Source organism: Nothoprocta perdicaria, unplaced genomic scaffold (assembly GCF_003342845.1).
Source record: "Nothoprocta perdicaria isolate Ctin4 unplaced genomic scaffold, notPer1 scaffold_9, whole genome shotgun sequence".
NCBI lineage: Eukaryota > Metazoa > Chordata > Aves > Tinamiformes > Tinamidae > Nothoprocta > Nothoprocta perdicaria.
In genome coordinates this window covers 3,084,306-3,097,473 of record NW_020456198.1, presented here as the reverse complement: position 1 = coordinate 3,097,473, position 13,168 = coordinate 3,084,306, and the positions used below count along the sequence as shown (strand labels likewise).

The following is a 13,168-nucleotide window of genomic DNA, read 5'->3' as shown; positions in this document are numbered from 1 at the left end:
TGTCTCCTACAGCCCCAAATCGCTTTTGTTGAAATGCGTAACTAAAAGTAGGCAACCATTCAAAAAACCTCCTCCGATGCTGTTTAGATGGGAAAAAGGCTGTAGTTCAATATCTGGGCACTAGCAGATCGCAGACAACTTAGGTGAGCAAGGGGGATTTGTGAGCCCTGCTTTTCCCTTGGGAGCACTGGTTTGGAGAATGCTATGCACAGTCCTTTCAGTATAAACGCAAAGCTTTCTGTTCCCTCCTGMTCTTGAAGTTTCCCACCACTGTCTGTTTTCACCGGGTTGCAGGCTTCTTTGGAAGTGCACTGGAAATATTTTTCACGAAACCAAGTGGCAAAAATGAAACAATGTGGAATGCAGCTCAAGGGGCAGTCCAACCACCCTAAGCATGTCCTGGTTTGCTTGAAATATGGTTGCCCTTTACAGGCACTCAATTCATCTTGAGGCCAATTTTAACAGTGCGCAGTGCAGAAATGACTAACTGTTATGACATGCCCTGAACCGGCTCCGGTTCAGCTTGTGTAAATTCTACATGTGGGGTGCTTTTGGAGCTGACAGGTGGAATTTTATTGTGATTGTATTTAACTGTTCTGCCACACTAAAGGCTTTTGTCATCTGTCTTGCTAAGCTGCTCTGTGTTGCGAAGCGAAGGAGCAAGTTCTTTACCCTTTTATCTATTTATTTTTAATCAGCACTGTCTTGGAAGGGCTGTTGCTCAGTGCCTGGAAATGCAGATGGGATCTTCCTGGCGTTGGGTTCTGCTTTTGGAGTCGGTGCTCCCCAGCTAGCCCTGGGCATGCACTGCAGTGGTGGTGGAAGTGGCTCATCCTTCTTATGAAGCTAATTTTGTCTTGATTCTCTTAGTGCACTGGAAATTCCCTTTCAGTGTAATGACTATTTCGGCAAAGATTTAGGAGCCTCCCCCATCCTGATCTTCATCCTAGGCCTAAAACACTGCTGCTTGGCTGTGAGGGCTGTTGGATGTGGCTGCAACACCTATGAGGAAAAGCAGTCATCTCAGGGGAACCTTCTCGATGTGAAGTGACCTCTAAATGGATTGAAGCTGCAAGAGCAGCGTTTCCCAACTCTATACCCCCATCCCTATACCCACGCAGTTTGGCGCTCTCCTTTTGGCATCAGCGTTTTCTGCAGAAGTTGTTTCCTTAAAGGAACTATTGGTGCAGCAGAGACTATGCCCAGAACTGCTGCATGAGAGAGGAGCTCAATGGAGCTGCTGTGATCCCAGCCCTCTTGGAACCCTGGACGTCACCCTGGTCCTTAGGTTTTCCTACTGCCAAGAGCCTCTTACTGATRCAAGAACCTCTTGGTGGAGCTGCTGTTGTGTAACCGTTGCTTTAYGCTAGGTTTGGTGTCTGAGGTCACTCCAAGTTCTGTGTTGTATATCTAAAGCAACCCACAGAAAAGTGTCGGCTATTTTCTTTGGCTTTTCTCTTCATTCAGCACATTGGTTGCAGCCCCAAATTAGCAGAAAACTTTGTTTAGGCATCAGTTCAACAAAACACTTTGGCTCAGCTCCAGCTCGGGAAGAGCTCKGAGATTAATGGGAAGTTGGGAGCGTAAAGAAGAGCGAGGAGTCTAAAAACTTGTTTGGGTCTGGTCTTTAATGTTTCTAAAGCATAATCTTGTTCCTATTCAGCAATAGTTAAAGTTAAGCATGTGCTTAAGTGCTTTGCCAAGCATGGAGGGGATGATTTATACCCGTAAAGTGGAAGCTTAATAGTGTCTACTTTGCTGATCGTGGCTCTAACCAGGGTTTCCTAGAACAAGAGTTAGCTGCTGTTGTGTGAAGAGCCCTTTGGGGTGACTGAGCAAGGAAAATCCGTGTTTGTCCCTGTCTGAGGGCTGAACTCCTTTGGGGGAGCCTGCCAGAGGCTCTGGAAAGCCAATTCCCCTGCTCTGGGTGTGCGGGATCCGCGGATGCAGCCGGCTGCTGCCGCTCAGCACCTGGGAGGGCAGCGGGGCCCAGGTGGCCCTGCMGGGCCCTGACACGGTCCAGCCGCCACCTCGGGCTGCCGGTGGGAAAAGGCTCCCCTGGGAGCAGCCCTGCAGCTGCGTGGCCAGGGGGTCTCCTGGGTCCTGGGGCCTTCCTGTTTAAATGGTAACAGAGGCTGCAGAATTGGTTAAACCATCAATAAATAAACAACAGGGGATCCATCCTTCCTGTGTCTGTACATACATAACTCTTCGCTTGGGTCGTGATCAAGTGCTTGTTGGGATTGTTCAGCTCAGTTTAGTTGATTTTAGATTAGGATGTATGATTGAAGTTTGTGGGACTGTAGCAGTGGTTCTGGAAACCAGAAAGTTCTTGTGCTTTAATACATGAAGGCTGGAAGAGACGATTTTCCTAAGGTAGTCAGTCCCCCTGGGTAACATAGGCAAGTAATTTCACCCGCTAATTTCTGCAAGGCCCTGTCATGTGGTTGGCCTAAAGGTTTATTAAAAAGGGAAGAAAATAATCCAGCCTTGACTTCAGGCATACGGAATGGTCTGCCTCGTGTGCAGGATTTAAGGACACATTTAAGCGCTTTGCTGTAAAGAGGTGGGATATTAGACATGTGTTTTAGTGCTTTACAGAATCAACTCCTTTTCAGCTAACACTGAACAGAGAGTGCATGTGGTGAAGTCTTTCAAGGAGCTTGCAAACAAAGATCAGTTCTTTAACCCTGTCTGTATAGACTTGCATTTTAGGACTGCTAGCTTGGATGTGCTGAAGGATGCTCTGGACTTCTTCTTAGGTTCAATGTGGAGGTTCCCTTGGGGGTACTGCCCATGAGACTGTAAGCACTTTGTCTACCTCATCTTTCACCCATGGCTTGCAATGCAGATCCAGCTCCTACTAAACAACTAAAAGCATCCAGGCCCTCAAAGGAGCTCAGCAATGCCCCAGTCTGAGAGATAGTCCCCAAATTCTTCRTGTGTATAGCCATAAACATGTGTCCTCCTGTGTGTGAAGCACATCAGATATCTTTTCAGGAGCAGCACTTCCTGAATTTGATGTTAATCTGCATTTTTTCTCTTTGCCACATGATGGAGATAATGGTGTGAGATTTCTAAACAGCKCTGTGTGGCTCTTCCACTCTGAGACCAACAGCTTCAGCCTGGGTGACTGTTGCCCAGTTGTCTGTGTTGTTTTGCAGTAGTTGCTGCTGCAGCTGTTGGTTTTGCCTTAGACTTGGTGGAGTAATTCTGACCTACCTGGGTAGCTTTTCCCCATTTTTAAAGCAATTTTTATCTGTCTACTTCTCCTTTTCCACAAAAAGGCAAATATACAGGAAGATCCTTTCATAATCATGAAGGCTAGCAATTCAGCAAAACTTCAGTGTACATTTGCTAAGACATTCGGAAGTGTATGCTTAAGTTGCATGGACTTCATTGGGACTTTAACTTATTCTTAAATGTTTTGCACAGCCTGGGCTAGAATATAGCTACTAGGAGGACAATTTTATCAGCTTCCCTAAAGGCAGGGAATTCTCTCTTCTTTTCTGGATCTTGAGCATGGATCCTGATCCAGAAACTTTGCAACAAGTTTTTATAATGACATCCAAAAAACACCAGTGAGAGAAGTTTTCATTTTTATGATAACAGCCKCTGGGCTCTATTTGTAATCATAATGTAGTAACAAGTTACTTGTAACAAAATTACTGTAAATTGAGAAACATCAAGCAAGGGAGAGGCAGATTTCCTTTCATTATTTTATTTTTTTAATAGCTGTTACTCTGAGGACAGGACCTTTATGCCAGGATCAATAAAGTCATAGCTGCACTGTTCTTTGGTTTGATTGAATATTTGGTGGAGGAAGCACTACCTTCTAGACTATCCTGCCTGCAGATTCACCTGCATTATGAGACAAACATGCTGTTTAATTCTTAGTGCTCAGCTCCTTGCATCTCACTCAAAAAACCCTCTATTTGTGGAATTTTTCAACTGTGTAATATTGAAAATCTGTCAGTCAAATGCCATCCTATAAATTTATTTTCTTGGATTAGATTTTTATATATTAATACTTGGAGGGTCTCACTTGCTAGTTACMTTTTATAAGGCAAATTTCTAACTATTTTCAAGCTAAAAATAGTGCACGTGTGTAAAATGAACATGAAATGTCTTCAAAGCTTTGGAATTTCAGCTTCAGCAGCAGAAACCAGCTGCTTCTGAATAGCAGCACATAACCATACGTGTGTGTCCGCACACTTGTATAATAGTTTCTCCAAATGTTAGGCTTTTCCTTCAGCAGGCTTTTTCCAGAAATGTTGTATTCCATGCTTTAGGGTTCTGCAGTTATGTTTTTTTCATGAGAACAAAGATTAAGCCTTCATGCTCCTAAACTCAATGCATGTGCATGACTTAAAGGCATTACCTACCAATAAATAGGAGATTAGCCGCGGCATGTGTATTTCCTGATCAGTTCACGTTTTTTCAGATGGCTCATTGTTATCCTGTTTCCTTTAACGATGGGACACTTTAATGAGTTTGCCATCTGACATACATCTGCTTCCTGTTAAACAATACCTTCATTCTTCCAGAGCTGCTAAACTCATCTTTTAGCCTACGAGATTTTTATCTGCGCCTTAAAAACAGCGTGTACAAATTGATGTTAGCGTATTCGCTTCGTTGCTGACGGTTTTTTATGTGTTGTTTTAAAGAAGAAAGCAAAACAGGCATCTCCTCTGGGCTCGTCTGCTGGAGGAGGAGAGAACATGTCTAGTGTTTGCATTTTTAGGGCCTGATCGATCCCAYGCCTGTGTGAAGTCCAACAGGATCAGTTTATTTGGCTAACCTTAGGCAATTTCTAATACAGCTTTTCTGTCCTCACAGCAGAGTATGGGGCTGGTGCAGAAGGTGAGATTTTTAAAAGTTTTTAATATGTTTCTTTGTTAATTTGTTCCTTTGAGGAAATAGCTTCAACAGCTCAGTGATGATCTCTGGCACCCTTGTGAGACGTTAATGTCTTCTGTGGTCATCAGGCTCTTGCACAAACTCAACAGTTTGAGTTGAGTGGACTTCAGCACAAGATACGTTGATAGGCTTGCCTCGATACTTCTCTTATTCCCATGGTTGGGAACGTGTAGTCATGGCAGATCTGTGCGCTTTCCCTTTGCTAGTCAGCACTACTTCTCCAGAAAAACTCTTTTTTGTCCCTTTTTTGTTTCATCAAACTTTTTCAAATGGAGGGGAAACTGGATAGAATTTCCCTTTTATGGTACAACCTATTTATCTCTGCTTAATGCCCTTTTTACATTCCCCTTGTAATCAGTTCACAGCACTGTTGAAAAGAAAAACCTGTTGAATGTGAACTTCTATCACATAGGCCCAAAAGACATCTGTGATAATGGCTTGTAACCAAATTAAGCAACCCTGCAGGGCATGTCATGTTTTGTCTCATAAAGGAATTTACTTCCAAACATTCACATATGCCAGGTGACAAGTGGAATTACTTTGGTTTTAGAGATGGAAAAACAGAGGAAGCAAGGTGCAAATATTTATTTGAGGATTAGTGGATGTTTGAATCAGAATAATGCTTACAGTTCAGGTATTTTGTATTTTTGCACATTTAGAGCTTGCAGTTGTCTCCCCAGCTGGAGCAGGGCTATTGTCAGAAGCTTGAAAGTGAGAGAATTGCAGAATAACTCAAAAAGTTGTTGGTGCATCGGCTGAAAGCTGCATTTTGATGGCACCTTCAACAGTGTTGAGATCAGTGTGTCTGCCCTCATCAATGCTGCCCGTCTTCCSCTGGCAGTGTTGGAGAGGTACCCATTCAACACTGAAGGATTTTCAGATGTTTCTAGCAAATGTCACTTCAGAGTTTTGCCTATGATGATCTTTTTCCTTTTTTTGTCTTTTCATACAGCCCTACCTCTCTTTGACTTTGTGTAGTTACTGTATGTGGACTTGGTGTTTCATTGTGTTTCTTAGAAGCAGAGCCAGAGATGATCTTCTCTGGTCATTGTTATACTAGAGTTGTCATGTTTGCTTGAAGTCTGTTGTTTCTAATTGCCTCAGTGTTTATTAGCAGAGCCTTCTATCATTTTTAAGATATAAACTTGTCCGTTCCTTCCCTGTGCTCACTCCTTTCATCTCTCAAAGCTGCAGGACRTGGCTGATGGCCTTGACAGCCTTTCATTCATGTTAAGATTACAAATTACCTTCATTAGGTTCCTCGAAGAGTCTGCAGTTTATCAAGTAGGATCTGGGAGGCAGTATTAATTGAAGCTTTGCAGGAAAATAAGTGACTTTGTCAGCTCCAGGATGCTCTTGAAGGTGGCTGGGCCGAACTCTCCTACACCTTCACCTTCAGTCTGTACTGAGGAAAGCTCTAGTGCTTTATACCCCACTCTATGTAGTTATGTGTATTGGTGCAACCTGTGACTTAACCAAGGAGGAGACTTGCCTCATCTTGTGCTTTCCTTTCAAATCCTGTTTTTGGAGAAGTATATGTATAGGTGGAATGTCAGTGTATCACAGCCTGGGTGTGTTTTGCAAGGGTGTGAAGGGTTTTAAGAGGACAAGACACTAAACCTGATTTACGTGGTCATGAAGGAGATGTTTGGTGTTAACTGCAGCGGGCCAACAGACTTTTATGCTGCTGTCATGTGAACCTATGTGAAAAGAACCATCTCTCATAAAGGGCTGATCTCAAAAACAAGAAAAAAAAAAGGCAAAGATCTCAAAAAAGAAAGTTTAGTCTTTTGAAATTTGTATATTTATGTATCCTTGGAAAATGACCTATTTTTTTGATGCCAAGTTGTGGGTAATTTGGCTCTCTTCTGTAATTTTGATGGAGAAGGCTCCATTGGCACCTGCAGTTTGTTCCTGCCATTAGCCTGGGTGACATGGAGAGAGCTACCAAAATCTTCTTCATAACCTTTAACATTTCGCCAGTTAATATTACAGAGAACAGCGGGGAGAGCAGTTTTGAGGACGGAGATGCAATTTCAGGGACTTTCTAGGTGAGTCTTTGGCTGGTCAGCTGCCCTCTCCTTCAGTATCTCCTCTAACATTTGCAAAAACAGATACCTCATTTGGAGGATGCAGCCCCACTGAACTGGAGACAGAGAAAACCTGAATAAACAAACATGTGCCGCAGATTAGTAAGAACATCTGTAGATTTTATATTGTTTTGAGAGCACATACCACATAGCTTTTCAATTCTTGGGCTTTTCGAGTTTCTCCCTTTCTTTTTGTCTGTTTTCTTCCTTTTAAATATATTGCTAATAAAGGTTGGAGGTAGAAAGCACAGCTGGACTCTGCATGACATGCCACTGTTTAATTTCTAGCTCGAAGGATGAGAAGAAGAGTAGTTTCATTGTATGCTAGAGGAGAATAAAGCCACATGCAAATCCCAGCCACGAACATCTGTTTCCTCTTTATGTGAAAGAATCCTCATATTTTGAAGGGAATCCCAGTTTTGAAGGGACTGATGAKTTTTTTCTGTTGTTTTTTTTCCCTTCCCGCTCTCCTCCCCCTAGTCTCTCCTTTTCTTTGCGACTCCTTCAGCATCTCCCCTCCCTGCTGTCTGGCTGCACAGTTTCCTTCTGGAAGATGTCAGCTTGCGACTTAGCATCGCCCGTTGAATGGGGGAATTCTGAATTACTTCAAAATGGTGTGTTACAGCAACGAGGAACATTAGCACTAGCTGTGTTTTTGCTATTGATGCAATTCTATAGCACTAGTTTTAAGCTGCCCCTTAATTTTTTTGTTGTTTCTTCAAGCAGTGTTTAGTGAGACTTTGTTCTGAGATGAAACTCCAGGACGTGCGGGCTGGTGTTTTTTGGAGAGCTGGTGATTTGTTTTTCTGTTTAGCTGACAGTGAAGTRCAACTGTTTGTATAACTCACTTATAAAAACGTGATTTTAAGGATTTAAAAATCCTTCTGTATGAGGACARTGAGGGAGATCTGCAAAAAGAAAAAAGATCTGCAACATTTCCTACATTAACTTAGGTATCAGGTGCTAAAAAAGCAGGGGTCAAAGTAACTGACAATTTCACTAACCTATAAAACATGTCAGAATAATGATTTACAGCTCTCTGGGAGCTTTACACTTTTTTTTACTCTTTTTTTTTAGTGTGAGATTTGACTGTGCTGAACAAACAGCATGGTTATATAACATCAGGCCAGGCATGAGAACTGGTACCCTCTGTCTATTTTATATGAATGTCAAATGAGAGGTTGGCGAAGCTCGCCAGGGATTCATATTTGTTGGCAGAAAGTCACCCACATGTGTGGAGCACATTTTCATTGTTGCCTTAGCCCATTTCAGGCAGAAATATTGCCGCCTGGCAGGGCACGATTCTCTCCGTTGCTGGAGAGCTGTGCTTTTAAAAAGGAAAATGCAACATGGGCTCAAATGGTGAATGCTGCTCGGATGGAGAATCGTCCCCAAACTGAGTTTTGCCATGCCTGTCATGGGGGAGCAGAGAGGGTTCGCATGGCATCCGAAGTCTTTTTCCCTCTGGGATGAATTAACGCTTGCAGAGATGCAGAGATTTTGCATATATTAGTGCTGCTTTTGGGCGTAGGCTGTTTAGTCTGGTTTCTGAGGGAAACGAGGCTTATGCAAGCAGGGTGTACGCACACGAGCACACAGCAGTGTGTGCAGCCGGGCTGTTTCTTCCTGCCTGGTACCCTCTGGTCCTGCTGGCTGCAGGAATGTGGCAGAAATGTGGGAGCTGCAGGGGAAATAGAAGCTCCCAGAGGCTTCTTAAAAATAGGTGCATGAGGAGGCAGTAGAAGAAATTTGAGGGCTTCTCTGCAGTGTGAACCTACCTTTTGACAAGGGCTGTGCGATCCGTGTCGCAGGAAGCTGTGATGAAGATTCCAGGCACGGGAAGCTGAGCTCGGCTTGGAATTTTTAGGCTTTGGAGAATCTGATGAGAAAAAGGAAACTGGTGGGAAGCTGAACTGCCTTAACTCCCCTGCCCATGAGACTGCTTGTGTGGGTGCTGTTTTAAAACCAGGATGTTTTCTAGCAGGCTATGATGGAGGCTTTGATTTTAGGAGAATATTTCTTCTTAGGAACTTCTGTGTGCGAGGGAAGGTGCTTCATTGTTTGCTTGAAAACTGAGCTCCCTGTCCCAGACATGCCAGGGAGGATGGAGATGTGTGGCTGCCTAGATCCCACTGACCTGCATCCTAACCCTTTCCAGGGCTTTTGGTAGGCTGTGCCTTGCAGCATCTTCTGGGGCTCCTGAAGAAGTGAAGGCCATAATCTCCATGTGCTTCTGATTCCTGCTGAGCAGGACTTGGAAGACAAACACCATGAGCGCCGAAAAGCAAAGAGCAGCGGGAACAAGTTTCCTCTCTAGCTAGCAACGGAGATGCAAAGGGGGTTATGTCAAAAGCTCCCCTTGTTGTCGTATTAGCAGCTGCATAGTCTTTACACTCATTCATGAGTAYAGAAGAGCAGCACTTGGAGCCTGTGTGTTTGAAAGCTTGTTTTATTTGGTATACAGCTGGAAATAGTGCATTTCCTTTTCTCCTTTTAACAAATTTGAAGCAAATGTAGTGGGTATTGTTTCATTTCCCCCCTTTCTTTTTTGGCCTAGATAATGGAATATTATGCTGCTTTTCATTTTATATTGCAAAGAAATGATGCCATTTAACTGCAAWTCAACAATGATGCAGCAGCATGTGGAGATATATATATATATATATTATATATATCTTCTCGTAAATATGTTACCACACATTACTGTCAAATAGCTGGACTTTTTCACCCAGTATTGAAAACAAAATTTAATTGCTACACTAGAGTTTCAAGGCCCTGATAAATAAGAGCCATGTTTGACCTTTACTGTGGGGCTCTGAGATGCCACCAGGGATATTGTTCAAGATGACAAACTTCCTCTGAGATTTCAGTTTGTCAGCTCAATGTACAGCAGTGACATTGATTTCTTCTCACTGCCATTTCCTGCCTGAATAGATAACAAATTTTCTGTGGCAGGTGTCTGTCAAGTTTAGTTTTGCCTGGCAGATTAACTTAATAGACTCATTTATTAATCATTAGTTGCAACAGTGAAGCAGACAATACTCTTTAACTCTTGTGATGTTGGATTGAGGCTYCTTTTCCAAGTTTCTTGGTATAACCTGAATTTAGATTTACAAACCTGCTCATATCTCTATACTGAATGTTTTTATTCTGCCATTACACATGTTATGAAGAGTTAAGATTTATTCATTAACYAAATGTGACTCATTTGGAGTGTCTACTAGTTCTCAGGACAAAAGGCGCCTCTATGCTTTCTAAGACTAAGCAACAAAATCAATGCAAAGAGGTGAAAATCTGACCCAACGTGGATGATATTTGAGGTCATGAAGATAAGAGAGTAGGAGAAGGAAACAGATATGTGGAAGGAGGTTTAAAATTGGAGCTGACTAGCTGTTGAAGTGGGGGAGAAGCTTTTTTAGCAAGGGGCAAAAAAGAGCTACAGAGACAAATGTAGCACAGTTCTGGTTGGAAGTGCTATGGGGACACCCTTCTGTGCCATGCCTTAAGACAGAGAACAGGGCTGGAGATGGGGAAGGCAGAGTAAGYACCAGAGATGGATTTTGGATAGGGCTTGTTGGAGCAGCATGGAGCAGGGAGAGGCAGAAGAGCTTAGGAGTGACACTGGAAGGGGAGGGAACTCCGAGAAAGGGCACGTCCGTGAAAAGTAGAGACTTCTTGGTCCCTCRGCCTCATCCTTTCCTTCCTGGGTGAAAACTGGATGCAGAGCTGAAGGAGAAGTGTGTTTGCTTTTCTTCCTGTGTGTTAGGAGGGTTGGTCRGGAGGCATTTCTCAGGGCAAAGGCAGTGAAGGAGCTGGAAATGCACAGATGCTGCCAGGGGAGAGTGGCAGAACTCCAGCCTCGCTGGAGATGCAGGCTGGTGCTAGACAGAACCATCTCTCCTTGCAGGTGATTAGTGAGGAGAACCACAGAGCTTATCCTGTGGGTTTTGCTTGGACTTGGTAGCTTTTAACAACCTACTTTTATTTCTCAAGGGGTCTCATTGATCTGAGATCCCTGGGAGATGTTCAAATAACCTTCCCTTGGTTGCCAAGGTCCCCTTTGCAAAGGCCTGGTCAGAACAGAAATGTTTTTAGGCCCACCATTGGTGAGAGGGTGTGTTGCTGAAGATGGTTCTTCCTGGCCCTGGGAGTGTGGCCTGCAGCATCCTCATGGCTCTCCTGGTGGGGAGTCAAGGCAAGAAGGTCCCTGCACTAGATTATGCTGCTGCCTGCTCTTCTAGGCCACCCTGCTAACGATACATTAACTTCTCAGCGGAGAATGTGATAAGCAAAGTAAAATTGCTTTAGTGAAACCAGTCATTTAATGGCAGCATCCATAAAGTGTCCTTAAAGATTTGTAAATGCAATAAGCTGCAGTTCACTACCGAGCAATAAAGTTTCCTAATTTAGCCAGTCAAGAAACATGACAACCTAATTTGCTTTGGTAACATTTTTTTTTCTTCTTTTTTTTTTCCACCTTCTCTCCAGATTCCTTTCTCTCTGGTACAATTTCCAATCTGGGAATCCTTAAAGGTAAGTCATCTTTAATGACAGCAACAGGTTATGTGTCCCACAGAGGCTTTCTGGGGTATTTTRCCTAGCTTGCTGATCACGTTGAAGGACAGTGCAGAATCAACAAGTATGTACCAGGCTGCCTGTGCATGTGAAGGTCTTTTGCATGGATATTTGGAAAAATAACAGGAATCATCTAAACGTTGAAACAGGGCATGCAGGCTAAATTTTACTTCCCAACATGCCAGAAATCTTATTTGCTGCCCTAAGGAATTTTATTCATTGGAGCAGAGTGGGAGCCATTTGAATTGCATGATATTACTTTATTATTATTTGCATTTAAAGGAAACAGGAATTGTAACTGAAGGAGAGAAAACTAAGCCTGTGTTTTCAGGCAGGGAGAGGCTCTTGGTGTATCACTGACAGGCCATTTTGATGGGCTTTGTGTACCTGACTTGAAAGGTCCTTTAAAGACGGTGTCGGTCGGGYGCTGTTTGAGCAGAGCAGCCGCAGGAGGAGGCACCGCTCTCCTCGCTGCCACCCAAGCTGGTCCTGGGAGCTGTTTCTCAGTCCATCCCTTTTCCCTTTAAACCATGAGGCTGTTTACTTGCTGCAAAAGGATGAAGGAAGGCCAGAGTTTCCTGGACTATTTGCTCGCAAAGTGGCAGGCAGAGGCAGCAGCAATAGTGGCTCCCTGGGTAGGCTCGGCCAAGGGCTCCTTTTCCCAGAGGAGGCGGATCCGGAGCAGATCCAGCGTGTGTTCACACACGTGGTGCTGTCCAGAGGGTGGAAGCTGTGCCTGTGGTTTGGTGACATGGAAGCTGTCTCCCTGGAGAAGAGGGAGAGTTTCTTCACCTGAAATTGGTGGAGGCTTCTGGCTCGTTGCTCGCAAATGTCCAACAGCTGCCACTCGTTAACTCTGTCCCTTGCTACCAGCCACCCTGCAGCATGTGCTGTGTGGTGTTGCTGGGTCTCTGCACTTTTGCCCTGAGAGACCCCAGGCTTTGCTTTGTTCCTTCATCATAGTTCCAGCTTTCCAGCACCCCTTCAGGTGCTCTCCACCAGGACCCAACCGGGAAGACGTACTGGGAAGGACAGGTATTGCTGACAGACTAGCTTACCCTGTGCTGCCCTTAGTTAGGGACGGTGGCTTTGTGATCTCCTTGGGGCTGCTGTTGGAGGGTAGCAAGTTCCCCACGGCTGCCTGGCCCGGCTCTTCTCAGGCCACGTCTTCCCACCCTTGAGGGATGAGCCTACGCTCCGAGCTTTAACATCTAGAGGCTTCAGTGGGAGCCCAGTGCCCTGTGCTCTACTGGTGTTTATGGAAGGCAAAGGCTTCCCAAAAAGCTGCCCCCTCAAATGGAAAGGTAGGAGAAGCGTGAAGTGCGGACAYGGATGTGAGGTGGGCTGAATGCTGTAGGTGCTTGGGAAGCACAGGGTGGCACGAGTGAAAGGGGGAAAAGCGCAGTGTTCTCCCCAAAACTGCATAAAACGATGCCAGGAAGTTGTTTTCAGAATGTAAAGTAGCTGTAACTAACATTCCTGTGGCAGTGAAATGGATTGTTTGAAGTACAGGCTTAAGGAAGGCAGTTTGAGTTTAGCTTGCTAAGGGAGTGAGTCACTAGAAATGAGACATCATGTTTAAT

At 44.2% G+C, this 13,168-nt stretch overlaps 1 protein-coding gene across 2 annotated transcripts in view; it reads left to right on the top strand.

Annotated features, from left to right (window-relative positions):
- SLC25A26 (solute carrier family 25 member 26) overlaps positions 1–13,168 on the top strand; it is a 76,874-nt gene that overhangs the window by 44,896 nt on the left and 18,810 nt on the right. For both annotated transcript variants that reach the window (XM_026052507.1, XM_026052506.1), the window contains one exon: positions 11,499–11,543. In XM_026052507.1, the coding sequence (XP_025908292.1) occupies positions 11,499–11,543 (45 nt within the window). The remainder of the gene's footprint in view (positions 1–11,498; positions 11,544–13,168) is intronic.